General features: G+C 43.8%; 1 protein-coding gene across 6 annotated transcripts in view; it reads left to right on the top strand.

The window, feature by feature from the left end:
• The window catches only part of wasf1 (WASP family member 1), a 175970-nt gene that overhangs the window by 97377 nt on the left and 52570 nt on the right, over positions 1 to 26023 (top strand). For 4 of the 6 annotated variants that reach the window (XM_038799181.1, XM_038799177.1, XM_038799179.1 and 1 more), the window contains exon 2: positions 19141 to 19303. In XM_038799181.1, coding sequence (XP_038655109.1) covers positions 19171 to 19303 — 133 coding nt within the window. In that variant the 5' untranslated portion in view covers positions 19141 to 19170. Of the gene's footprint in view, positions 1 to 19140; positions 19304 to 19663; positions 19764 to 24659; positions 25034 to 26023 lie in introns of those variants that run through there. The other 2 variants (XM_038799183.1, XM_038799182.1) reach the window with 2 other exon arrangements.

The following is a 26023-nucleotide window of genomic DNA, read 5'->3' on the forward strand; positions in this document are numbered from 1 at the left end:
TATAATTAAATCCCCCATCCTCCTAATTCCTGCCCTCTGCCATCTCCGGAACCCACCATCCAGCCTCCCCGGTACAAACCAATGATTATTATAAATCGGGGTCCAAACCGATGCTCCCTCCGCTCTCTTATATCATCCAATGCCCCCAGATTCTCAGAGCCGCCACCACCACTGGACTTGTGGAGTATCGGGCCTGCGGGAACAGGAAAGGTGCCGTTATCAGTGCTCCCAAACCAGTGTCTTTACATGACACTGCCTTCTTTCACTCCCACATTAACCCCTCCACCACTACCCATTTCCTAATCATGGTTATATTAGCCGCCCAGTAGTAATTGCAAATGTTCAGCAGCGCCACCCACCCTCCCCCTGACTGCGGTCCAGCAACACTTTCTTCACCCACGGGGTTTTACCCACCCACACAAAGCCCAAAATAACCTTATCCACCCGCTTTAAAAAGGCCTTCGGGATGAAGATGGGGAGACACTAAAAGTCAAACCGAAATCTGGGGAGGACCGTCGTTTTCACAGTCTGTACCCTCCCCGCCAGTGATAGCGGGAGCATATCCCCTCTTAAAGCCCCTTCCATTTGTTCCACGAGCCAGGATAGGTTTAACTTGTGCAGTGCCTCCCATTCCCAAGCCACCTGGATTCCCAAATATCGAAGTTCCTTCCTACTATTCTAAACGGCAGCTCTCCCAGCCTCTTCTCCTGCCCCCTCGCCTGTATCACGAAATTCTCACTCTTCCTGATGTTCAATTATACCCTGAAAATTTACCAAATTCCCCTAAGATCCGCATAACTTACCCTATCCCGTCCAAATGTCGGAGATGTACAAGAGCAAGTCACCTGCGTAAAGCGAAACCCGGTGCTCACCAGCCCTTTCCAGTACCTAGAGGTGCTTAACGCCATGGCCAGTGGCTCTATGGCCAGAAAAAAGAGTAGCGGGGAGAGGGGGACACCCTTGCCTCGTCCTTCTGTGTAGTTTAAAATAACCGGACCTCAACTGGTTCATAGGCACACTCGCTACTGGTGCCTGATAGAGTAACCGCACCCGGTCAATGAAGCCCTCACCAAACCCAAACCTTTCCAGCACCCCCCACAGGCAATCCCACTCCACCCGATCAAAGGCCTTCTCCGCATCCATCGCGACCACCACCTCCATCCCCCTCCTTCTGAGGGCATCATAATAACATTTTGGAGCCTTCGAACATTGACTATGAGTTGCCTGCCCTTTACAAACCCCATCTGGTCTTCCCCTATCACCTCAGGGACACAATCCTCAGTCTTTGGGCCAGTATCTTAGCCAGCAGTTCGGCGTCCACATTCAGTAGAGAAATTGGCCTGTATGACCCGCATTGCTCTGGATCCTGCTCCCATTTCAGGATTAATAAAATCGAGGCCTGCAACATTGTTGGGGAGAGGACTCCCTTCTCTCTTGCTTCATTAAATGCCCACACCAGCAGTGGGCTCAATATCTCCGAATACCTCTTACAGAATTCCACCAGGTAGCCGTCCGGCCCCGGGGCCTTGCCAGATTGCATGCCCTCCAACCACTCCATTATTTCTTCGATTTCAATTGGGGCTCCCAGCCCTTCCACCAGATCCTCAACCACCCTCGGGAACCTCAACTGACCCAAGAACTGCCTCATCCCCTCCACTCCAGCCGGGAGTTCCGACTCATATAATTTGCTGTAAAAGTCCTTGAACACCTCATTCACCCCCGCTGTCCAGGACAGTGATCTCACATCTACTCTTTACTCTCCTAATCTCCCTGGCCACTTCCCTTTTTCTGAGCTGGTGAGCTAACATTCTGCTTGCCTTTTCCCCATATTCATAGATCCCCCCCCCCCCCTTGCCTTCCTCAGCTGTTCCACCGACTTCCCTGTAGTCAACAGCCCAAATTCCACCTGCAACCTCCGCTGCTCCTTCAGTAACCCCGCGTCCGGGGTTTCTAAGTATCTCCTGTCCACCTAGAGTATCTCCCCAACTAGCCTATCCTTTCAGCTCTTCCACCTTTTTCTCTCTGGACTCATATCAAGGTTAATTCCCCTCTGACCCACTGCCTTCAAAGCTTCCCAAACCGTTGCCGCAGAGACCTCCCCATATCATTTGTTTCCAGGTGGTTCTGGATGGACTTGTTCACCTGCCCAAAGACCACTTTGTCTGCTAACAATCCCACATCCAGCCTCCATAGTGGGCGTTGTCCTCTTTCCAAACTACCCCGTAGATCCACCGAATGTGGGGCATGATCCAACACTGCAATTGCCGAGTTCTCAGTATCCGCCACCCCCGGTAGTAGAGTCCTATTCAGATCAAAAAAGTCGATCTGAGAGTATACCTTGTGGACACGGGGGGCGGAGGGGGGGGGAAGAAAACTCCCTTGCTCTTGGCCGTCCAAACCCATTATCAAGTTATGTGACTCCTCTGGCATCTTACCTAACACCTGCCTCATAAATTCCACATCGTCCCAGTTCGGAGTATATACGTTCACGAGTACCACCCGCACCCCTCCAGCTTCCCACTCACCATTGTGCACCTGCTCCCCGTGCCTGACGTGATTCTCACTGCCTCAAATGCTACCCGTTTATTAATCAGAATCGCTACCCCCCTGGTCTTTGAATCCAGCCCTGAGTGGAATACTTGACCAACCCGCCCCTTCCTCTATTTAGTCTGGTCTGTAACCTTTAAGTGTGCCTCTTGTAATATTGCCACGTCCGCCTTCAGACCCCTCAGATCCGCGAACAAGTGAGCCCTCTTGACCGGCCCATTCAGCCCTTTAACGTTTCATGTAATCAGCCTGGTCGGGGGACTCGATGGGTGAGCTCCATTGGCTGCAAACCACTTCAATTATGCCATTTTTAAGCATACTCTCAATCTCTTTGTTAACCTGTGCCAATTTTAAAGGGTTAAGTCTGTATGGATGTTCTTTGATTGGAACAGCATTTCCCCATCTACATAATGTATAGCCATTTTAGTACTTCCCAATTTATCTCCACAAATATGCCCATGTGATATCAATAACTCTTTCAGGGCTGTCTGTTTTTCCTCTGGAAGGTAACTCAACAATTTATCACAATTTTTAAAAACATCTTCATTTTCCAATTTAATTTGAGATATGTCAAATTCATAGTCATCTGGATTTGGTTCGTCACTTTGAGTTAGAATCGTTACAACCTCCTTTTTCTCTCCTTCCCTTTCAAAGTACCTTTTAAGCATATTCACATGACACACTCGATGAGTCTTCTATCTATCTGGTGTTTTTACCACATAATTCACCTCATTTAATTTCCGTTCAATCTGATAAGGTCCACAAAACCTTGCTTTTAAAGGTTCACCTACCACTGGTAACACTAAAGCTTTATCTCCACTGGCAAAACTACGAACTTTGGATTTCTTGTCCACTACCCATTTCATCACATTTTGTGCAACTTTTAAATGTTGTCCAGCCAATTCACCTGCTCTATTTAATCGTTTCCTGAAATTTGACATGTAATCCAATAATGTGAGGTCCAATTTTTCACTTAACAATTTTTCCTTAATCATTTTAAGTGGTCCGCTTACCTCATGACCAAAAATTACTTCAAAAGGATTGAATTTGATTGACTCATTAGGTGCATCCCTAATTGCAAACAATACGAATGGAATTCCTTTATCCCAATCCTCTGGATAGTCGTGACAATAAGCCCTCAACATTGTCTTTAATGTCTGATGCCACCTTTCTAACGCTCCCTGTGATTCTGGATGGTACGCAGTTGATTTAAATTGTTTTATTCCTAAGCTATCCATTACTTCTTTGAATAACCTTGAGGTAAAATTTGATCCTTGATCCAATTGTATTTCTGTGGGTAGTCCATATCTAGTAAAGAATTTAAGTAACTCCTCCACAATCTTTTCAGCTGTAATATTACGTGCTGGAATGGCCTCTAGAAACCTAGTAGACACATCCATTATCATCAAAAGATATTAATTTCCACTTTTTGTTTTCGGAAGTGGTGCTACGCAATCAATTAGGACCCCTGTAAAAGGTTCCTCAAATGCTGGAATGGGTATTAAGGGCGCTAGTTTTATCACTGCTTGAGGTTTCCCTATCACTTGACATGTGTGACGTGATTGACAAAATGTAACTACATCTTTATATAGTCCAGGCCAATAAAAATGTTTCTGGATTTTAGCTTGCGTTTTCCTTATTCCCAAATGACCTCCCACTGGTACCTCATGTGCAACTCTCAACACCTCCTTTCTATACCCTACCGGCAGTACTACTTGATCAACTTCTGCCCACTTTTCATCCACCTGCATATGTAACAGTCTCCATTTTCTCATCAAGACATCACTTTTACGGTAATAACACTCTGATATACAGATTCCTCTTCCGTGTATGCTTTCTGATGCATTTGTTTTATTTCTGCATCTTTTTGTTGTAACTCCGCCAATTTTCCTGAACTAAAAATATCTGCCTCATCCTCCACCCATTCGTGTTCTTTTTCAACCATCTGATCAAAAATCATTTCTGAGAATTGCACTTCAACTTCATTTTCACTCTTTGATTTCTCCTCTTATCTTCACCTGTGACTTTGTGACCTTGTTACAACACAATCCGGAAAAATCCCAGGATATTCGCCCTTCAACACTTCAGTTGTCTGATTTTCTACTAACTTATCAACCACAGTAGGCATCACTCCCACCTGCGATCCGCCTATATCATTACCCAAGATAAACTGCATTCCTGGACAAGATAGTTTCTCTCTTACTCCTATTACCACTTCACCACTCTTCACTGGACTTTCCAACCTTACCTTATATAATGGAACATTACTCCTCTCACCCTGAATTCCACATATTACCACCTTTTCTGGCAACATTCTTCCTAAACTACATAACTCCTCATCTCTTACCATTAAAGATTAACTAGCTCCTGTATCTCTTAAGATTGTGCCTTCTTTACCTGCTCCTCCTGATACACATGAGTAAACTTTACTCACACAAGTAAATTCTTTAAAGACATCTGGCACCTTCTTATCAATCACCTCTGATCAGGCTGTACAATCTTTTGCACCTCCTTCACTTCACTTGGGCTTTCCTTTACCACTTTAACAAACCCCACTGTCCTTTTACCACATCAGCCTTCTCTGTGCTTTTCTTCCACCAACACTGTGATTTTATATGGCCTAGTTTATTACAGTGAAAACATTTGACATTTTTCATTTCTTTTCCACCCTCCTGGATTTCTTTTTAATGTGAGGTACACTCTCCTTATTATCTCCCATCAGATCACCTTTACCTTTACCACTTGAGTATTTATCATGTCACCAGTTTCTATCCCTCACAGGCAGAAACTGATGTCGGAAACAAAGCTTTAATTTATGAACTAATTCATAATTATCTGCCATTTCTGCTGCTAATCTCGCAGTTTTAACCCTCTGCTCTTCCACATGAAATTCTCACTACATCAGGAATTGAATTTTTAAACTCCTCCAAAAGTATAATTTCTCTGAGAGCTTCATGCGTTTGGTCTATTTTCAAAGCTCTTATCCACCTATCAAAATTACCCTGTTTGATCCTTTCAAGCTCCATGTATTTTTGACCAAATTCTTTCCTTAAATTTTGAAACCTTTGTCTATAAGCTTCAGGCATTAGTTCATAGCACTTAAGATGGATTTTTTCACCTCCTCATACATCCCAGATACCTCCTCCGGTAGTGATGCAAACACTTCACTACCAGCTTTGTTTGAATCAGTAAAACCCACATGTCCTGTGGCCATTTCATTTGTTTAGCCACCTTCTCAAATGAAATGAAAATGGCTTCTACCTCCTCGTCAAACCTTGGCCAATGCTTGGACATAACTTAATAGATTCCCACCAAGCCTTAGCCTTTGATGCTCCGTCTCAATGTCCTCATCACTATCATCCAACTGTACGTTTCCCTTTACGTCTGCCAATTTTAACTGACTGTCATGTTTCATAGCCATTTTCTGAAGTTCAAACTCTCTCTCTTTATCTTTTTCCCTGATCTGTATCTCCCTTTCGCTTTTGTTTTGTTCTGGTATGGCTATTCTTTCTTTTCTCTTTCTTCTCTCTCCTTTTCTTTTTCCTCTCTATCTCTTCCTTTTTCTTCTCGCTCTCTTTCGTATTCAAGCTGCTTTAATTCTTTCTCATGTTCCATTTGTTTAAGTTGTAACTGAATTTTTGCCATTTCCAATGAGTCAAACTGTACCTCGGGCAACTTGAAATGCTTAGCCACCGCCATAATTACCTCATCTTTTTGCATTTTGTCAGGTAATGTCAACTGCAATGTCTTTGCCAAATCTAACCGTCTGCTTTTAGTCTCTGTCCGTATGGTACTGTATGTGACCGTCTCCACCCCCAAAAACTTCAGAGCCTCTGAAAGAACCAATGTCCACAATGCACTCCCTACTTAAACTAGAATACCACACCTGATAAGCAACCACAATATGCTCACCCCTCACTGTCTTTAAGTTCACTAAGCCAATCCAATAGATAGACTTTAATCTCGACGAGCCCCCAATTTGTTACTGGCCAGGGTTCAGAGAACCCCAAAGTGTATCATGGAGTTCACCTGACCCACAACTTTTAATAGATTGTAGTATGGGGAGCACACAGCCCACTCTACAGGTGTGGTACAGCAGAAATGGAAAAGTATTTTTTAAAGCAAAACAATGTTTATTCTATGAACTCAAGTTAACCCTTTTAAAACATACAGTGAGCATCTTAGCAACCAATAATTCAAATACAGCCCCCCAAAGAACACAACACTAAGTAAACCTTTAAGCTTTCCTTTTTAACATTCATACGACTTAAAAACAAAACCTTTATCAGAAGCACATCAGATTAAAGTCACTACTGAAAACATTTATAATTCTGAATTCACCAAATGATCAAGAGATAGTCTTTTGATGGCAGAGAGAACAGCAGTACACCTGCTTGGTCTGGCTTCAGCTCCAACACTGAAAACGAAACTAAAACACACCCTGCAGCCTGCTCAAAAACGAAAGTAAAAAGCTGACTGACAGCCCACCTCCACCCACGCTCTGACCTCACTGCAGTAGTAAACACCCATTTCTTAAAGGTACACTCACATGACAGTTCTATGTTCCATATGCTTTGGTAACAAAAATAGGAAGGTAGATTATTATTTGAATGGGTGTAAATTGAGAAAGGTGGATACTCAGTGAGTCCTTGTGCATCAGTCTAATAGGAATTATCAAAATTCTAACAGGATTAAGACCGGGTAGAGTCAGAAAGAATGTTCCCGATGGTGGGGAGTCCAGAACTAGGGGTCATAGTTTGAGGATAAGGGCTCAATCTTTTATGACTGAGGCGAGGAGAAATTTCTTCACCCAGAGAGTGGTGAATCTGTGGTATAATAATAATCTTTATTAGTGTCACAAGTAGGCTTACATTAACACTGCAATTAAGTTACTGTGTAAATTCCCTAGTCGCCTGTTCGGTAAACTGAGGGAGAATTGAGAATGTCCAATTCACCTCACAAGCACGACTTTCAAGACTTGTGGGAGGAAACCGGTGCACCCGGAAGAAACCCATGCAGACGCAGCGAGAACATGCAGATTCTGCATAGACAGTGACCCACGCCGGAATTGTACCTGGGACCCTGGTGCTGTGTAGCAACAGTGCTAACCACTTTGCCTCCGAACACGCATGTATTTTGGGACTTCTGGGCGGAAACCGTAGTGTCCAGAGGAAACCCACGCAGAGACGGGGAGAACTTGCACAGACAGTGACCCAAGCCAGGAATTGAACCCGAGTCCCTGGCGTTGTGAATCAGTACTAGAGTAATTGAGGCCAAAACGTTGTGTAATTTCAAGAAGGAATTATATATCCTCTTGGGACTAAAGGGATCAGGGTATTGAACTTGATGATCAGCCATGGTCCAAATGAATGGTGGAGGACACTCTGAAGGGCCGAATGGCCTCCTGCTTCTATTTTCTATGTTTTAATGATGGTGGGGTGCTCTGAAATAAGCAGAGGTGGATGCATGTTCGGAGTGTTTTCGGTGAATCGCAGAAATTGTTGACTCTTGGAGTTGTCGTTTAGATATTGTAAAGTTTGAATAATTTATCTGCAGACCCATACTGGGTGAAGGTGAGTGGCATGAATGAACAAAAATAATTATCTGAACAGTAGGACATCTTTTTGTGGAATTCTGTTGCTTGAGTAGGTAAAACCTGGTTCTGAAGATATGTTTACAGATTTTGGCATTAGGAAGTATTTACTTTCATGGAGCTGCAACAAGCTGCCATGAAAACAGTTTGAGACCAGAACACTGGATTCATTGAAGAAGCAGATGCTCTGATGGAATATTATTACTCTTGAAATGCTTAAAGGATAAGATCAAATAGCTTTAAAGGCTTCCAACCAATCCTACGACATCAGTCTTTCAAAATTACTCTTCCTTGCTGAGAATTCCTTTGCAATCAAGACACAGTATAGCTCTATCATTTGGAACATATACTCCACAAAGTGACAACATTTTCAAAAATAATGCATTTGGCCTTGAAGTGCTTTAAGACACCTGGAAAGCTATAGTTTAAAGATTTTCTTTGTCATCTTCCACTGTCCTGGGAATAAACTGTAGATTTCCAGGTGTGCATCTATGGTGCTGCATTTAGTTTTATGAGAACATGAAAAATTATGGAATTAAATTATGGAACATGAAAAATTATGGAATTTTTAAAAGTGCAACATCTATTAAACCTATTTTGTTTATGCAATTTACTTGCTGTCTATTCTCCACTGTTTATTTCGTGTCAAGGTGACAACTTTAAGAGGAAAAGATCTGCTTTTTATCCTAGCCCCAATGTCATTGTGCAAACGTCTGACTAGGGTTGTATTACTTACTAGTTGTATTCAATAGATAGATAATCTTCTGGCCTCTAGCAGAAGAGGAGATGGCTAAAACAAGTTGGGTAAAACTTGTTACAGATAACCAAAGTGAAATTCCAAAATACTACCAGCTGAGCTGTTGACACACATATAAGCTGCAGGGATTTGTAATTTGGAAAAGATTTTGACTGTAAATGTGAGCCTTTTCCCCCAAAACTACTGCCGTCCCCACCTTGGGCACTTCCTTTTCATTTGTTCACCAACCTCTCTGTAAAGGAAATAAATCTAATTTGCGGTTGTCTTTCTAACCTTTAAGACAGTATTTTTGAATTCTACTCTTAAATTGAATATGTATTCCAGATTGTAACCTCTCGGGTGCTAGTTTTTTTTCTGGATGAGTTGTAAAGCTGAGGTTCCATCTGACTACTCGGGTGACTGAATAGCATGGTGTTGTCCCGTGGCAATGTTTGTCCTTGAACCAGTAGCAAAGAAGTAGATTAGCTAGTCATTGATGTAGCTCTTTGTGAATCATTGTGTTCAGAAATCGATCTCCACTTTTACATTCACAACAAGTGACCACGTTTCAAATGTATTTCACTGGCTATGAAGCATTTTGAGATAGTCAAAAGGTGCTTAATTCGTCCATGCGAAAGGACCCACAGTCACTGCAGCAGTTGACTGCTGCTTCCAGTATTTTCATCTCTATCACTCTATCTGTATATCTAGAAGTCCTTTCCACAGATATTCATTCTAGATTCTACTCTAGATTCATCTTTGCAATTTCTCTTGGTGCTTGCAGCTTTCTGCCTCATAAGGCAATGGTTTGAACGGTGGTGGTTCAGCTGTGTTAAACATCACCGGGTGTGACTCAAGCAACCCAATATGGTATGGCAGTCCATTGTCTTCCAGAGACTCAGAGTTCACAATTCGCTGATGTCTGTTTTCTCTGGGCTCTCTTCTCAACCAGCTGAGCTTATCATTTTTGCTTGTCTCTTCCAATGCCCTTCCAAACAGCCAGCTCCGGAGGCCGTGACTGTCTCCCAGTTGTTCATGTCAATGTCCAGAATCTTCATAATCTCACTAGCAAGTGTCCTTGTAGCAGAGGTATTGACACTGGAGGTCTTGACCCAATGGCCAATTCACCGTACAGAAGGTCTTTCGATGTACGGCTGTCATCCAACAACTAATGTGGCCAAGCCAGCACAGACATCATTGGCTTAGCAATGAATGTATACTGATGGAATTAGCACACTCCAGGACTTGGGTAGGTGACCTTGTCCTCCTAAAAGTTTTGGTGGATATGTCTGAGACAGCGAAGGTGGAAATTGTTTAGCTTTTTCTCCTGGCTGTCATATGTTGTCCTGATTGCACTCCTGCAGAGCTGTGCACTGGAGGTTGTAAGCTTGATGGACTCTCACTTTGGTGTTCAGTCAGTTCACTGCTTTTTCACACATTTTACTCCGTTTGGACAATACATGCACTTTATAAGCTGCAACTATTTTGATTTCAGCACTAACTGACAAATTGCATTGATTTGATTTATTGTCATGTATACAATTCCATGAATTCCTTTTCTTTGGATCCACTGGCTACATTATTTACCCAATCCACCTGCATATTGAAGTCCCCCATGATCACTGTGACCTTGCCTTTCTGACATGCCTTTTCTATTTCCCGGTACATGTTGCGCCCCTGGTCCTGACCACTGTTAGGCGGTCTGTACATAACTCCCATTATGGTTTTTTTGCCTTTGTGGTTCCTCAATTCTACCCACACAGACTCCACATCATCCGACCCTATGTCGTTTAGTGCCATAGATTTAATTTTGTTCTTAACTAACAAGGCAACCCCACCCCCTCGGCCCACCTCCCTGTCTTTTCGATAGGTTGTATATCCTTGGATGTTTCATGGAATGCTTACAAGATGGCTTTTTGGAACAGCTTGTCATGGAGCCCACAAGGGAGCAGGCTATTCTGGACCTAGTGCTATGTAATGAACCAGACTTTATTAAAGATCTTAAAGTAAGGGAACACTTAGGAAGCAGCGATCATAATATGGTTGAGTTCAGTCTGCAGTTTGAAAGAGAGAAGGCAAAATCGGATGTAATGGTGTTACAGTTAAATAAAGGTAATTACGAGGGCATGAGAGAGGAACTGGTGAAAATCAACTGGAAGCAGACCCTAGCAGGGAAGACAGTAGAGCAAAAATGGCAGGAGTTTGTATGCATAATTGAGGACACTGTACAGAGGTTCATCCCCAAGAAAAGAAAGATTATCCAGGGAGGGATTAGACAGCCATGGCTGACAAAGGAGGTCAGGAAATGTATCAAAGAAAAAGAGAGATCCTATAAAGTGGCCAAAAGCACCGGGAAATCAGAAGATTGGGAAGGCTACAAAAACAAACAGAGGTTAACAAAGAGACAAATAAGGAAGGAGAGGATCAAATATGAAGGCAGGCTAGCCAGTAATATAAGAAATGATAGTAAAAGTTTCTTTCAATACATAAGAAACAAACGTCAGGCCAAAGTAGACATTGGGCCAATTCAAACTGATTCTGGAAGGCAAGTGATGGGAGATGAGGAAATGGCTGGAGAACTTAATAAGTACTTTGCGTCTGTCTTCACAGTGGAAGACGTTAGTAATATCCCAAAAATTATAAAGGGTCAGGGGGCTGAGTTGAGTATGGTTGCCATTACAAAAGAGATGGTGCTAAAAAAGCTAAAAGGTCTTAAAATTGACAAATCTCCTGGCCCCGATGGGCTACATCCTAGAGTTCTGAGGGAGGTGGCTGAAGAAATAGCGGAAGCGTTGGTTGAGATCTTTCAAAAATCACTGGAGTCAGGGAAAGTCCCGGACGATTGGAAGATCGCTGTTGTAACCCCCTTGTTCAAGAAAGGATCAAGACAAAAGATGGAAAATTATAGGCCAATTAGCCTAACCTCGGTTGTTGGTAAAATTCTAGAATCGATCGTTAAGGATGAGATTTCTAATTTCTTGGAAGAGCAGGGTCGGATTAGAACAAGTCAACATGGATTTAGTAAGGGGAGGTCGTGCCTGACGAACCTGTTAGAATTCTTTGAGGAGGTGACAAGTAGGTTAGACCAGGGAAACCCAGTGGATGTGGTCTATCTGGATTTCCAAAAGGCCTTTGATAAGGTGCCACACAGGAGGCTGCTGAGTAAGGTGAGGGCCCATGGTGTTCGAGGTGAGCTACTGGCATGGGTTGAGGATTGGCTGTCTGACAGAAGGCAGAGAGTTGGGATAAAAGGTTCTTTTTCGGAATGGCAGCCGGTGACCAGCGGTGTCCCACAGGGTTCAGTGTTGGGGCCGCAGCTGTTCACCATATATATTAATGATCTGGATGAAGGGACTGGGGGCATTCTAGCGAAGTTTGCTGATGATACGAAGTTAGGTGGTCAGGCAGGTAGTGCTGAGGAAGTGGGGAGGCTGCAGAAGGATCTAGACAGTTTGGGAGAGTGGTGCAGGAAATGGCTGATGCATTTCAACGTGAGAAAATGTGAGGTCTTGCACTTTGGAAAAAAGAATCCAAGCATAGACTACTTTCTAAACGGTGAGAAAATTCATAATGCCAAAGTACAAAGGGATCTGGGAGTGCTAGTCGAGGATTCCCTAAAGGTAAACATGCAGGTTGAATCCGTGATTAAGAAAGCGAATGCTATGTTGTCATTTATCTCAAGAGGGTTGGAATATAAAAGCAGCGATGTGCTACTGAGCCTTTATAAGGCTCTGGTTAGGCCCCATTTGGAGTACTGTGTCCAGTTTTGGGCCCCACATCGCAGGAAGGACATACTGGCACTGGAGCGTGTCCAGCGGAGATTCACACGGATGATCCCTGGAATGGCGGGTCTAGCATATGAGGAACGGCTGGCGTTCCTGGGATTGTATTCATTGGAGTTCAGAAGGTTAAGGGGAGATCTAATAGAAACTTACAAGATAATACATGGCTTAGAAAGGATGGACGCAAAGAAACTGTTTCCGTTAGGCGAGGAGTCGAGGACCCGTGGGCACATCCTTAGAATTAGAGGGGGTAAATTCAAAACAGAAATGCGGAGACATTTCTTCAGCCAGAGAGTGGTGGGCCTGTGGAATTCATTGCCGCAGAGTGCAGTGGAGGCCGGGACGCTAAATGGCTTCAAGGCAGAGATAGATAAATTCTTGATGTCGCGAGGAATTAAGGGCTATGGGGAGAATGCTGGGAGGTGGAGTTGAAATGCCCATCAGCCATGATTGAATGGCGGAGTGGACTCGATGGGCCGAATGGCCTTACTTCCACTCCTATGTCTTATGGTCTTATGGTCTTATACATGGGTACCATGAAAAGTATTCTGCCCGCAGTCCAGACGATTGTTCCATACATGAAAAAACATAGAACATACATAAATACACAATGAAAATACATCTACACAGGCATTGGGTGAAGCATATGGACTATAGTACTACTCCGTAGAGAAGATGTGTGAAGTGATCAGATCAGTCCATAAGAGGGTCATTTAGGAATCTGGTAACAGCGGGGAAGAAGCTGTTTTTGAACCTGTTAGTGCGTGTTCTCAGACTTTTGTATCTCCTGCCCAATGAGAGGGGTCTTTGATTATGCAGCCCGCTTTCCTAAGGCAGTGGGAGGTGTAGACAGTCGATCACTGGGAGGAGGTTTTGTGTGATGGACTGGGCTGTGTTCACGACTCTCTAGTTTCTTGTGGTCTTGGGCCGAGAAATTGCCAAACCAGGCTGTGATGCAGACAGATGGGATGCTTTCTATGGTGCGGCTGTAAAAATTGGGAAGAGACATTGTGGGTATGCCGAATTTCCTTTTGTACTTTCTTGGTCCAAGCACCGATGTGGGTGGACCAGGGCATGTTGTTGGTGACGTTTACACCTAGGAATTTGAAGCTATCAGCCATCTCCACCTTGGAACCATTGATGCAGCCGGGGGGTGTACAGTACTTTACTTCCTGAAGTCAGTGACCAGCTCCTTAGTTTTGCTGACATTGAGGGGCAGATTGTTGTTGTTACTCCATGCCTCTATCTATCTCTCTCTCCCTCCTGTACTCATTGCTACTCATCGTTGTTCGAGATCTGATCCACTATGGTCGTGTCATGAGCAAACTGTCAATAACCTCCAACATCACATTGGCAATGATGAGAGATCAGATATGGCAATATCCTTGTTGTATTCCTGATGCTAATTGTCAAACCAAACTTTTTACAAGTGTGGGAGAGTCTGTCCATTGCTACTGAAAGGGTTCCTCAGTATGGAATGTTAATGCAACATCGTCAATGTAAATCAGTTCTTGAGCACTTGGCATACTTTGTCTTGGATCTCAGGCGAGCAAAGCTGGAACAACTTTGCATCAGCTCTGGTGTGTAAATAATGAGCCTCTTTAGATGACCGGAGGCATTTCACAGCAGCAATTAATATGCCAAACAGTGTCAGCACCAGAGTTCAATTCTGTTGGACCCCACTGCAGATATCAAAGGGTTCCAATGTTGTCCGGACATAGCTGACCTTGCCCATCATGTGTGGATAGAGGAAATCCTATTGTGCAGCTTTGATGGGTAGCCAATTTTCTCCAGCTGATTAAATAGACTGCCTCTTTATGTGGCTGAATGCCTTGGTGAGATCAATGAAGGCAATATATAATGGTCTCCTTTCTTCACACCATTTTTCTTGCAGATGCCGTATTGAGAAGATCCTGTCAATTGTAGATCTTCTAGTTCTGAAACCACAGAGTTTGGGGTAGTTACGCTGAGCCAGGATCTGCACTATGACCATGGCAACACTGGCAAATACTTTTCCCACAATGCTCAGAAGGGAGATGCCTTGATGGTTGTTGCAATTGCTGTGGTCACCCTTTTCTTGCGTTTGGAGCTTCCTTGGTGACATGCCCAGAGTACAACTTGGGATTGTGTTCCGCCCAAACGCTCCAACTGCTGATTGCAGTTGGTGATACCCTCCTCAACTTTGGTTTTAATATAGCCATTTTCTTTGCTGATGAACCTGTTGCCTTTTTAATCCCTTCACACATGCCTCTCTCGTTCCCTGTGTTGAATATTCTGGGTATTCTGGCAATGTTGTAAGTTGGCACACTGCCTAGCAGTCTGGTGAACTTTACATTGCGCAGCTCTTATAATAATAATAATAATCTTTATTGTCACAAGTAGGCTTACATGAACACTGCAATGAAGTTACTGTGAAAAGGCCCCAGTCATCGCATTGCGTGCCTATTCGCTTACACAGCTGAGAATTCAGAATGTCCAAATTACCTGACAGCCAGTCTTTCGGAACTTGTGGAAGGAAACCGGGGCACCCGGAGGAAACCCACGCAGACACTGGGAGAATGTGCAGACTCCGCACAGACACTGACCCAAGCCTGGAATCGAACTTGGGACCCTGGTGCTGCGATGCAATAGTGCTAACCACTGTGTTACCGTGCATACTACAACATCTCATTCTGATCTCTTGTAATTAATGAGAGTGGACTGTTTGGCATGAATGATTGGTTCCATCACAGTAATGTTCGTTTTGAACCAGTCAGCATTTTTCACTCTTGCTTCCTATATGTTGAGTGTGGCATTGTAGATGGTATCTCAAAGTATGGCCCATACAAGAATGGATCTGGCCACCTTGCCACACAATGCTCCAAACAGTTGCACCATGCCATATTATATCCTTCAAAGAAAAGTTCATTCAGAAAATCACATTTGACCACAACACCATCAGGCAGTGGTCTGCATGTAATGTTCTCGAGGCTCTGTGTCCAATGTTTCCCTGAGCAGACTGTTAAAGTAATTTAGCAGAAGCTCTCATCCTTAGAATAAGTACCAAGACAAGACATAGCTTACGTTGTGTGAGAAAGGCAGTCCCCATCAAGAGCCTTACTACACATCCAGAATCTCATCCCTTTCACAATTTGCTCTTGTGGTGGCTGTAGTGGTGAAGAGACTGTTGTCCACCTCCTTCTGGAATGTGCCTTTGCAAAGAAGGTCTGGATGGAGATCAGTAGTTTTTGTTGAGGTTCATCCCAAACAGCACTTCTGATGGAGGTCTCTGCTCTATGGTGTTTCCAGGGAGGCACACCCAAGATAAACATTAGCTGCGGCTGGAGGACCACCAACTCCATGAAAGACTCTCTTTGGTCGACCTAGAATTTGCAGAGCCTTCGAGTGCAGAGTTGTCCTCTATTGAATGTTGCAGACTGGCACATCCCATGATCCAGGACCACACACTTGAGGGATGTATTAAAGCGTGGTGCAGTTGCTGCAGAGGCACAATGGAGAGAGGTCGTTGTCTAAGATCCTTCAGCCTTGGTACACAAAGAGGCTAGAATCTGTTCTCAGACTTCTGTATCTCCTGCCCGATGGAAGAAGTTGGAAAAGGGAGTAAGCCGGGTGGGAGGGATCCTTGATTATGCTGTCCGCTTTCCCCCGGCAGCGGGAGGTGTAGATGGAGTCCATGGATGGGAGGCAGGTTCGTGTGATGGACTGGGCGGTATTCACGACTCTCTGAAGTTCCTTGCGGTCCTGGGCCGAGCAGTTGCCATACCAGGCTGTGATGCAGCCCGATAGGATGCTTTCTATAGTGCATCTGTAAAAGTTGGTACGGGTTAATGTGGACATGCCGAATTTCCTTAGTTTCCTGAGGAAGTATAGGCGCTGTTGTGGTTTCTTGGTGATAACGTCGACGTGAGTGGACCAGGACAGATTTTTGGTGATGTGCACCCCTAGGAATTTGAAACTGCTAACCATCTCCACCTCTGCCCCGTTGATGCTGACAGGGGTGTGTACAGTACTTTGCTTCCTGAAGTCGATGACCAACTCTTTAGTTTTGCTGGCATTGAGGGAGAGATTAATGTCTTCTAGTTCTTGATCTTTCTGCCAATCGGAACAGTTTCTCTCTATTCACAATTCATAATTTTAAATCCCTCTCGCCTAATCCCCCCTCAGCTTTTTCTTCTCAATAGGACGATCCTGGCTTCTCCAATCTATCTATATTTAGAAATGCTTCATCCCTGGAACCATTCTAGGAAATATTTAACCCATGCTCTTGAAAGCCTTTATGCATTTCCTAAAGTGTGGTACCCAGAATTAAAAAGCTGCCGAACCAACCTTTTGAATAGATTCATCATAACCTCCTTGTTTTTAACACTCTGCCTCTATTTATAAAGTCCAGGAAGCCATATGACACTTTCTCACATGCTCCACCAACTTCAATGATTTGTGCAAAGATCCCTCAGCCCCTGTACCTCCTTTTAATTTACATTGCCTCCTCTTGTCCTTAGTGCACGCTTCACACTTCTCTGCATCAAATTCAATCTGCCACACACTTTGCACCAGCGTTATGTGCTCTGGAAGTCCATCACTATCCTCCTCTACAATTCACAATACCTCCAAAAAACAACTGTTTACCTTACTACTGTTTTCTGTCATTTAGCCAATGTCATAACCATGCTGGCAATTTCCATTTTTTCCATAGACTTGCCAGCAAAATTGAAGTCTAGTAGATGGCACTTGTCATTTGGAAGTCCGCAAACACCACTGTAACTGCATTACCTTTATTGACCTTTATGTTACTCCATCAATAAGTTAGTTGAACACAATTTGCCTTTCACAAATCTATGCTAACTTTCCTAAATTAATTTGCATTTTTCCAAGTGACTGTCTCGGAATGTTGATTATAGAAGTTTTTCTACCACCAAGGTTAAACTGACTGGTCTGTAGTTGCTGGATTTATCCATTTCATTCGCAATTATTCAGTTCTCTGGCACCACCCATGTATCCAAGGAGGATTGGATGATTATGGCCGGTACCTTTGCAATTTCCACTCTTACTTGTCTCACTATTGTCAGATGCATCTTATCTGGTCTTGGTGACATATTCATTTTCACCAGCCTCCTATTTTTGTCCCTTTAAACTTTCTCACTTGTATTATCAACCTGACATTCTATTGTATGCGCCTTTTTTGCTTTATCCTCTCCCCTCTCTCTCATCTTTTATTATCTAAGTAATCAAGCACATAGGTGACAGGCAATATTCTGGCTAAACTGTGTGGTTGCCTGGGTATGCAGCAGCGTGGTAATGAGTAGGCCTTGTTTCATATTAAATACTGTATGTGAATGGCTGCAAAATATTTAATGGTATTGTGCAAGAGTACAACAACAATTTGGGAGCATTGGTGATTGGTCAATAGGACTTTGGTGCATTTCAGGATTTTGAATAAAGATTCTGATGAGGCCTAAATGGAGCGGCTTTAGAATTGCCAGTCTAAAGCAGGAGATGGCCTAGACAAAAACATGACAGAAATTATCCAAATATAATGCCAGTGGGAAGCATTAAATGGCTACTTGTCCATATGATGATCAAAAATCCAAGGCAATGAAATTGAGGGATGATGTGCAAAAAGGAAGTTGAATAGAGAGTGCTTGTGATCAGAAGAAAACAAGTCCCCATTTCTCTCAACAATTCAAGCGGTCAACTGAAAAATGGTAAATTGGATTTTTCGGCTGTTGATGACTGGATAAAATATAGTTACTCAAAAGGTTTGTTCAGATAGATTGATAAAAGTGTCTATTCTGGTCATACACTTTAAAGGCAGAACTAATTAATTCAGGATTCTGATCATTAAAAACTTTTTTTGCACAGAATTTCGGCATTGGATTTAATGTTCCAGCCTCTTAAGGGGTAAATTTAATCCAACCATTTGGATCAGCACCGCATTTATATCTCAGAAGATTTTACTCTTCATTGAAGTCAAAGAAGCACAATATTGGACAAGTTGTAAAACTGGAGATCCTTTGGGTTTCCTACACAGTGATAGGTTAAACTAACGTGTAGGGGCCAGCAATAATTATTTGATCTGTTCTAAGGAAATCAAATACATCCAAGTAAAATGTTAATGCTTTTTTAAAAAATTCTCTGCTACAGCAATTCACATGAATGGAATCTTGGTTTCAATACCTCACTCCCTTTATTAAAGGGACCTAAATCCTGGTGATAAAGTCATCCAATTAATTTAACTCTGCGCACCAACATTTTTACTTTCAGAAATTATTTTGCATTTCTGGGATGAAAAGCAGTTCTGCTGTGGTTTTAATGTCCTTATGTGCTTTCTTTTTCTTGTCTGCCTCTCTCTGGAGAAATCATGTTTTTGTGAAATTGGATATGGGTTCCCAAAAAGTAAAAGTTGCGTGTAACACATTTGCACAGCGCACATTCCAAGTACTCCGAATCAATGCTGACAGATATGTTGTTTTTCTCTATTCCAGGCTACTCGCTCTTTAACTTTAAAATTCAGAATGCCATTAGTGAAAAGAAACATAGAACCCAGATATTTGTGCCATACAGTACTGCCAGGAAGTATCCGGAACGAACTGGAATGCGTGACAAACATTTCTTTGGCAAATGTAATCCGACAGCTGAGCAGCCTCAGTAAGTAACTTGCATTGCACTTTGAATGTATTTGTCCACAAGGTTTGACATTGTAACAATAGATCATATGCATAAACTAAAACACATTTGCATCATAATATGGAAACAATTTATATTAGCATTAAGCACATGATGTAGGTGACGTAGAAATTAGCTATATGGTTAAATGTATAACTTTAAACTGATTCTTTTGTCTATCTTTTAAAAGAGCAGTTCCAAGTTTGTTTGGAATAGGTTTTTCACCGTTTTGTGTCCTACCAAGTTTCTTTTAAATCGATTAGAATAATGACATCATTTCTAATTTTAGTTTTATAGCTGCAGTTGAAGAAATAATGCATGACTGTTTACCTTAAAATACAGGATGTACCTGATGCCTTTTAAATGGCTAGTGCATTATTGAAAGGTTATTGCATATTTGCTCAGTGCTTGCAAAAAGATTTCTTACCAGCTGTCAACCCAGGTAAGTAGGTTCAGACTAATCTCAATGACAGAAATTGTTCACTTTCCTTTTGCGCCAATCCAGTCCTTTGTTGACACTAATTTTACATGATTTATTCTCTGCAGATAGATTGCTAGCTGAAGTCGATTTATAATTCTTTCCTCCCCCCCACCCCCTTGATCTTGCTAATTACACAGTAAAGGCACAAGATTCTTTGCATTAATCTAGTCAGATACTGTTAAGTGATTGGTAGCAGATTTTGTAGAGGCCAAATCATGCTTTGTTTTGGTGCTCTCTTTGCCTAAATCATTTGAATGGCCAGTTTCTGTAATGTGAAGATTTTATAATCCATTTTGATTTGTTTACAATCCATTTGTGAAATCCTTTCTTCTAACCTTTTATGTAACATTTTAGTAAATTTTCTGCACCAAAATGTCACCCTCCATTTGGTTGACTGAACATGCCCGACCTGAAACTGACTGCATTTAGAGAACAGCATTTAAAAAAGTAATTATATACTTTTTGTGGCAAAAAAATGTATCCTCTGCAATCCCCTTTCTTATTTTCTTTCTTCAATTGAATTTTTACTCCTTCAGTTTTTGTGGAGGCGGGAACAGTTTCGCTAACAGTGAAGCTATTGGTTGGGTGCTCATAAAGATTTTGAGAGCAAACCAATGAAAATTTTAGGGCCGGCCTGGAAACAACAAAGGCAGTTAAAATGGCTGTTGCAATGCAAGTCTTAACCTGCTTTTGTGAGTAGGCATGAGGACCACTCACTGGATGATGTTTAGTTTTTTAAATATGCTGATTGAGCTTGGGGGTTAAAATTCCCTGGACTTTGCACATTGGAAGTTTTCCATCTGCCTTGGATTTCTGCTCAATACTTGCACTTCCTCTTGTTGTCAATTAAAACAGGCCCTTTACATCTTGTTCTTCCCAACATTTCCTTACTTCCCTGAATGGATCCTCATTCAATGCCACCGTGAAGAACAAATATAACCCTGGTACAGCTGAATTTGACAGAATAAGGCAATCTTATCTTCATCCCACTACTCTGCAAAACCACCTATTTAATTGAATAAATATGCCGAATCATGAAGAGAAATATACACTTGCATTCAACGATGCTCCATTATGCTGTAAACGTACATTGCAAAGTGCCCGTTGAGCATTTAAAGGCAGTAGTTTCAGAGCTTTTTTTTTAAAACACATTTTATTCAAACTTGTATCAAAGTAGTTACAGCAAATAAACACCCAGGGAAACATTCTTCCCAACAATCAACTATACAGTTTGTACAGATTCTCCTCCTTTTTCACCCCCCGCCCTACGCAACAGCCCCCCCCCCCCCCCCCCCCCCCCCCCCGGGCCTGCGACGAACAGCCCCTCAAACATGGTCACAAACATCCCCCACCTTTTCTCAAACTCCCCTGCTGAGCCCCTTAACTCATACTTTTATCTTCTCTAACCGCAGGAAGTCGTACAGGTCACCCAACCACGCTGCTACCCCCGGTGGCGATGTCGACCGTCACTCCAGCAAAATTCGTCGGCGTGCAATCAGAGACGCGAAGACCATGGCATCGGCCTTCCTCCTCTCCATGAGCTCCGGCTTCTCTGAAACTCCAAATATCGCCACCAAAGTGTCCAGGTCCACTCCCTCCTCCACTATCCTGGCTAAGACCGCAAACACTCCAGCCCAGAATCTTCCCAATTTTTCACAACCCCAAAACATGTGTGCATGATTTTCTGGCCCCTGCCCACACCTCTCACACTCATCTGCTACTCCCTGAAAGAACCCACTCATTCTCGCCTGAGTCATGTGCACCCTGTGCACCACCTTAAACTGTACCAGGCTCATCCTTACACACGAGGAGGTCCCTTTTACCCTTCGCAGTGCCTCACTCCATACTCCCCAATTGATCTCCATTCCCAACTCCGCTTCCCATTTCTCCTTGATCTTCACCATCCGCTCGCCTCCCTGCTCCCCCAGCCACTTATAAATATCCCCAATTCTTCCCTCCCTTTCCACATCCGGAAGCAGCAGTCGCTCCAGCATGGTGTATCCCGGCAATCTAGGGAACCCCTTCCAGACCTTTCGTGCAAAGTTCCTAACATGTAGATACCTGAACTCACTACCCGTCGGCAGCTCTACCCTCCCCCTTAGCTCCTCCAGACTGACAAACCCTTTCTCCAAATACAAATCCCTCACCTTAACCAGCCCCGCTTCCCTCCACCTCCTGTATACACTATCCATCCCCCCGGCTCAAACTCATGATTCTCGCACAGCGGTGTTAGCACCAACATCCCTTCCATCCTAAAATGCCTCCTCCGCTGATTCCATATCTTCACCTTGGACTGCACCGCTAGGCTCCCTGAATACATACTCGGAGTCATTGGCAATGCTGCCGTCACCATAGCCCTCAAACTAGACCCCTCACAAGATTCCTCCTCCATCCTAACCCACTCTACCCCTTCTAGTTCTCACCACCAACGCACCTTGTCCACATTCGCCGCCCAATAATAATGAAGCAAGTTTGGCAACGCCAACCCCCCCTGCTGCCTCTGCCTCTGTAGTTTCAGAACTTATTGGTAAAGGTTTAGGTGCTTCATATTGAAAAGGACCATTGCATCAGCGAAAAGAAGTTGACCTAAAGAATAGAACACAGAATAGTGAATAATAAATGTTTTGAATGGAAGGATATAAACAGTGGGGTCTAGCAATTCTGAAGAAAATTGTGGGGACTTCAGGTGGCGGCATGTAGGTGTAAGTCGCACATTGGGTGGCTTTTGCTTGAGGCTCTGGGTTTTGGTGTTTAATGTTCCAGGGGCATTTTTTGGATAGGCTGGTACAGAAAGACCTAAGGAAGGTGGGGAATATCGAAGACCCAGAAAAAAGCCGCTGGGAAGAAGGGAGCAAGCAAAGGTTCGCCGTAGAGTAAACAGGTCAGCCCAGCAGCAGGAAAGATGGTGAAGGCTGGATCACTGGGTGGGGCCATGCCCTTTACAGTAGTGACTTTGACTGAGGTGATGGCTGGAGAGTTTGAGAGGCAGTTCGCCAAACACATGGAGGTGATACGAAAGGAGATGATGATTGCGATGAAGGAGCTGGTGGAGGAGTTGATGGACCCAGTGAAGGTGGCGGTGTTGAAGACATGGCCATGGTACAGGAGCAAGGAGTGAAGTTGAAAGGGGTGGCGGATGCTCTGTCGCAACATAGTGACTAGTTTACCTCAATGGATGAGGAGCTGTGGAGGGTGTGGAGACCAGAGTTTTTGCGATAAGATTGGGACGGTGATCGAGGAATATATGGGGTTGAATTGCACTGGGGAAAATTTGCAATCGATGATTTGGGAGGCTCAAAATGCAGTAGTGAGGGGGGAGGTGATTTCATTGAAGGCCAAGATGGTGAAGGTGGATAGGAGATACGCGGGGGACATGGGTCCGGACTACTTGGCCAGGCGGAAGGAGCTTCAGGTGAAGGTCGACCAGTTATCCACAGAAAAAGCATTCAGGCGAGTGGGGAAGGGTGGCATCTATGAAAATGAGGAGAAGGCAGGGTGTATGTTTGGGGGAGCGGGGGGGTGGACAGGTCAGGGTTGGAGGGGCCAGTGGGGGAACAGGAGGTAAAGGAGGCATTTAGGAGTCAAGGCAGGCGGCGGGACCGGATGGATTCCCAGTGGAATATTATAAGAAGTTTAAGGACAAATTGGCACCGCTGATTGTGGGAATGTTTGAGGAGGCGATAGGTAGGGGGAGGTCTTGCCACAGACATTGGGGCAGGCTTCGATTTCCCTGCTATTAAAGAAGGATAAGGACCCAGTGGAGTGTGGGCTGTATAGGCCCATATCCCTATTGAATGTAGATGCCAAGATAAAGGCGAAGGTTCTGGTGGCAAGGTTGAAGGGGGTGTCTCCCGAAAGTGTTAGGAGAGAATCTGATGGATTCGTGAAGAGAAGGCAGTTGTTTTCGAATGTGAGAAGGTTGTTAAATGTGACCCTGTCTCCGGCGGAGGGATAGGAGATGGAGATGGTGGCAGCACTGGATGATCGGGTAGAGTGGGGTTATTTTGCAGTATTGGAAAGATTTGGAATTGGGCCAAGGTTTGCAGCGTGGGTACGCTTGTTGTATGAGGGGCCAATGACAATCGTTTGCACTAATAATATGAATTTGCACCATGGTATGAGGCAGGGTGTTCCCCCTGCTGTTTGCGTTGGCGATAGAGCCTTTGGCTATTGTGCTAAGGAGCTCAGGGTTGTGGAAAGGGATAGTGAGAGGGGAGTTGGTGAAGCATAGGGTATCCTTTATATGCTGATAATCTGTTAGTGTACATGTCGGAGCCAAGCATGTCGGTGGGGAGTTTAATGGGGCTGCTCCAAAGATTTGGGTCCTTCTCGAAGTATAAATTGAACCTAGGCAAGAGCGAGTATTTTATGGTCGCCCAGCCAGGAGTGGGGGAGGCTGTCCTTTCGTCTGCCGCCAACCCACTTGAAGTTCATTGGAGGTGCAGGTGACGGGGGATTGGGGTGGGCTCCGAAGAAACAATTTTACTCGTTTGGTGGGGAGGGTGAAGGCTGATTGACAAGATGGGACAACCTCCATCTGTTGTTGGGGGGCCAGGTGTTGAGAGTTAAAATGTGCTACCGGGGCTTTTGTTCCTATTTCAGTGTCTGCTGTACTTTCCACTGAAATCCTTCCCCAAGGATGTGGACAAATTGATTTCTCATCATTTTCATAATTTATTTGGAGGGGGGGGAAAGAGAGGGGCAGGCGGGGAATGTAGAGAAGGTGCGTGAGTGGACGGGGGGGGGGGGCTTGGAATCGCCGCTGCTCCCGATGGCTCCGGGAAAGTACTGGGTGGTGGCTACTTTGATGATTTGGCGAAAAGTTTGACTCCACTGTTGGATAGGTCCTCCTGGGCCTCCCTCCTCTGTCGGCTAAACTTTTCAGTTTAAAAAGCCCACCAGTTGCTCTGTTGGCCACTGGGTAGGCAAGGCAGACCCTTTACCCTCTGTCATCTCAACCTGTGGCGCACGAAGGCTCCCTTGCTCCAACTGCTCCCTTCTTCTCGACCCACTTCTGGTCTGTGGATTCATCCACCAGTGGAGTCAAACTTTTCTCCATCCAGTCCTACACCTCTTTTCTGCAACACATCCACCCTACAAACAGGGAAAACGTCCAAAAAAAATAGCCTTGAGCGGCAACTACCAAATGCGCGACCACTCACAATGCCCACCACCGGACGTCGTGGAAATTAAAATTGAGGGGGGCAAACAGGAGCTCTACAATGCATGGGGTTTGTTCTTATTCTCTTTCTGGAGTTGGTTGCCATTGAATGCTAAGGGGAGGGGGGGTTGTTTTCCTTTTTGTTTTATGAGTTTATGTTTTGGGTTTTATATTATTGGGGTTGTTCTATTTTTGTTTCTTTATTGTATGGCAAAAACAATGAAAATATGGCAAATAAAAATATATTTTTTTTAAAAGAAGAGAATTGTAAGAAACTTCATAAGGTCATAGGTTACTGGATTGCACCGGGTGAAGGAAATGTTTCGGTTGTTTAATTAATGAAGAATAAGAAATGTATTCTCTAAGGTAAAACTTTATAAAAATAAACAGAAAATCAACTTCAGATACATCTTTAAAATGTGGAAGGACAATTTATAAAGCTGTACAGAAAAAAAATTGTTAGATCCAAATTAAAGCATAAGAAAGTGAAGCGGCAATGCAATGCGAATCATTACTGAGTCCACAGTTAGAATAATATGTCCAATTTGGGTGCTCTGCTTTAGAAACGTTAAGACCACGAGGAGGGAATTGAAGAGATTTGCTAAGAAGAGGAACATTCATTAACAGAATCTAGTGAAATTAATTATTTCAGCTCTAACAGAGACAACCAACTGAAGATATGATCGAAGTTGAAAGGCACGGTGGCACAGTGGTTAGCACTCCTGCCTCAGTGCCAGGGACCCTGGTTCAGTTCTGGCCTTGGGTGACTGTCCAAGAGGAGTTTCTCCTCCATGTCTTCATGGCTTCCTCTGGATATTCCGGTTTCCTCCCACAGTTTGAAGATGTACAGGTTAGGTAACAATAATAATAATCGCTTATTGTCACAAGTAGGCTTCAATGAAGCTTCTGTGAAAAGCCCCTAGTCACCACATTCTGGCGCCTATTCTGAGCACCCGGTATGGGAATTGAACCTGCGCTGCTGACATTGTTCTGCATTACAAGCCAGCTGTTTAGCCCTCTGTGCTAAACCACCCCCCCGTGCTAAACCAGGTGGATTGGC

Source organism: Scyliorhinus canicula, chromosome 6 (assembly GCF_902713615.1).
Source record: "Scyliorhinus canicula chromosome 6, sScyCan1.1, whole genome shotgun sequence".
In the NCBI taxonomy this organism is placed as follows: Eukaryota; Metazoa; Chordata; class Chondrichthyes; order Carcharhiniformes; family Scyliorhinidae; genus Scyliorhinus; species Scyliorhinus canicula.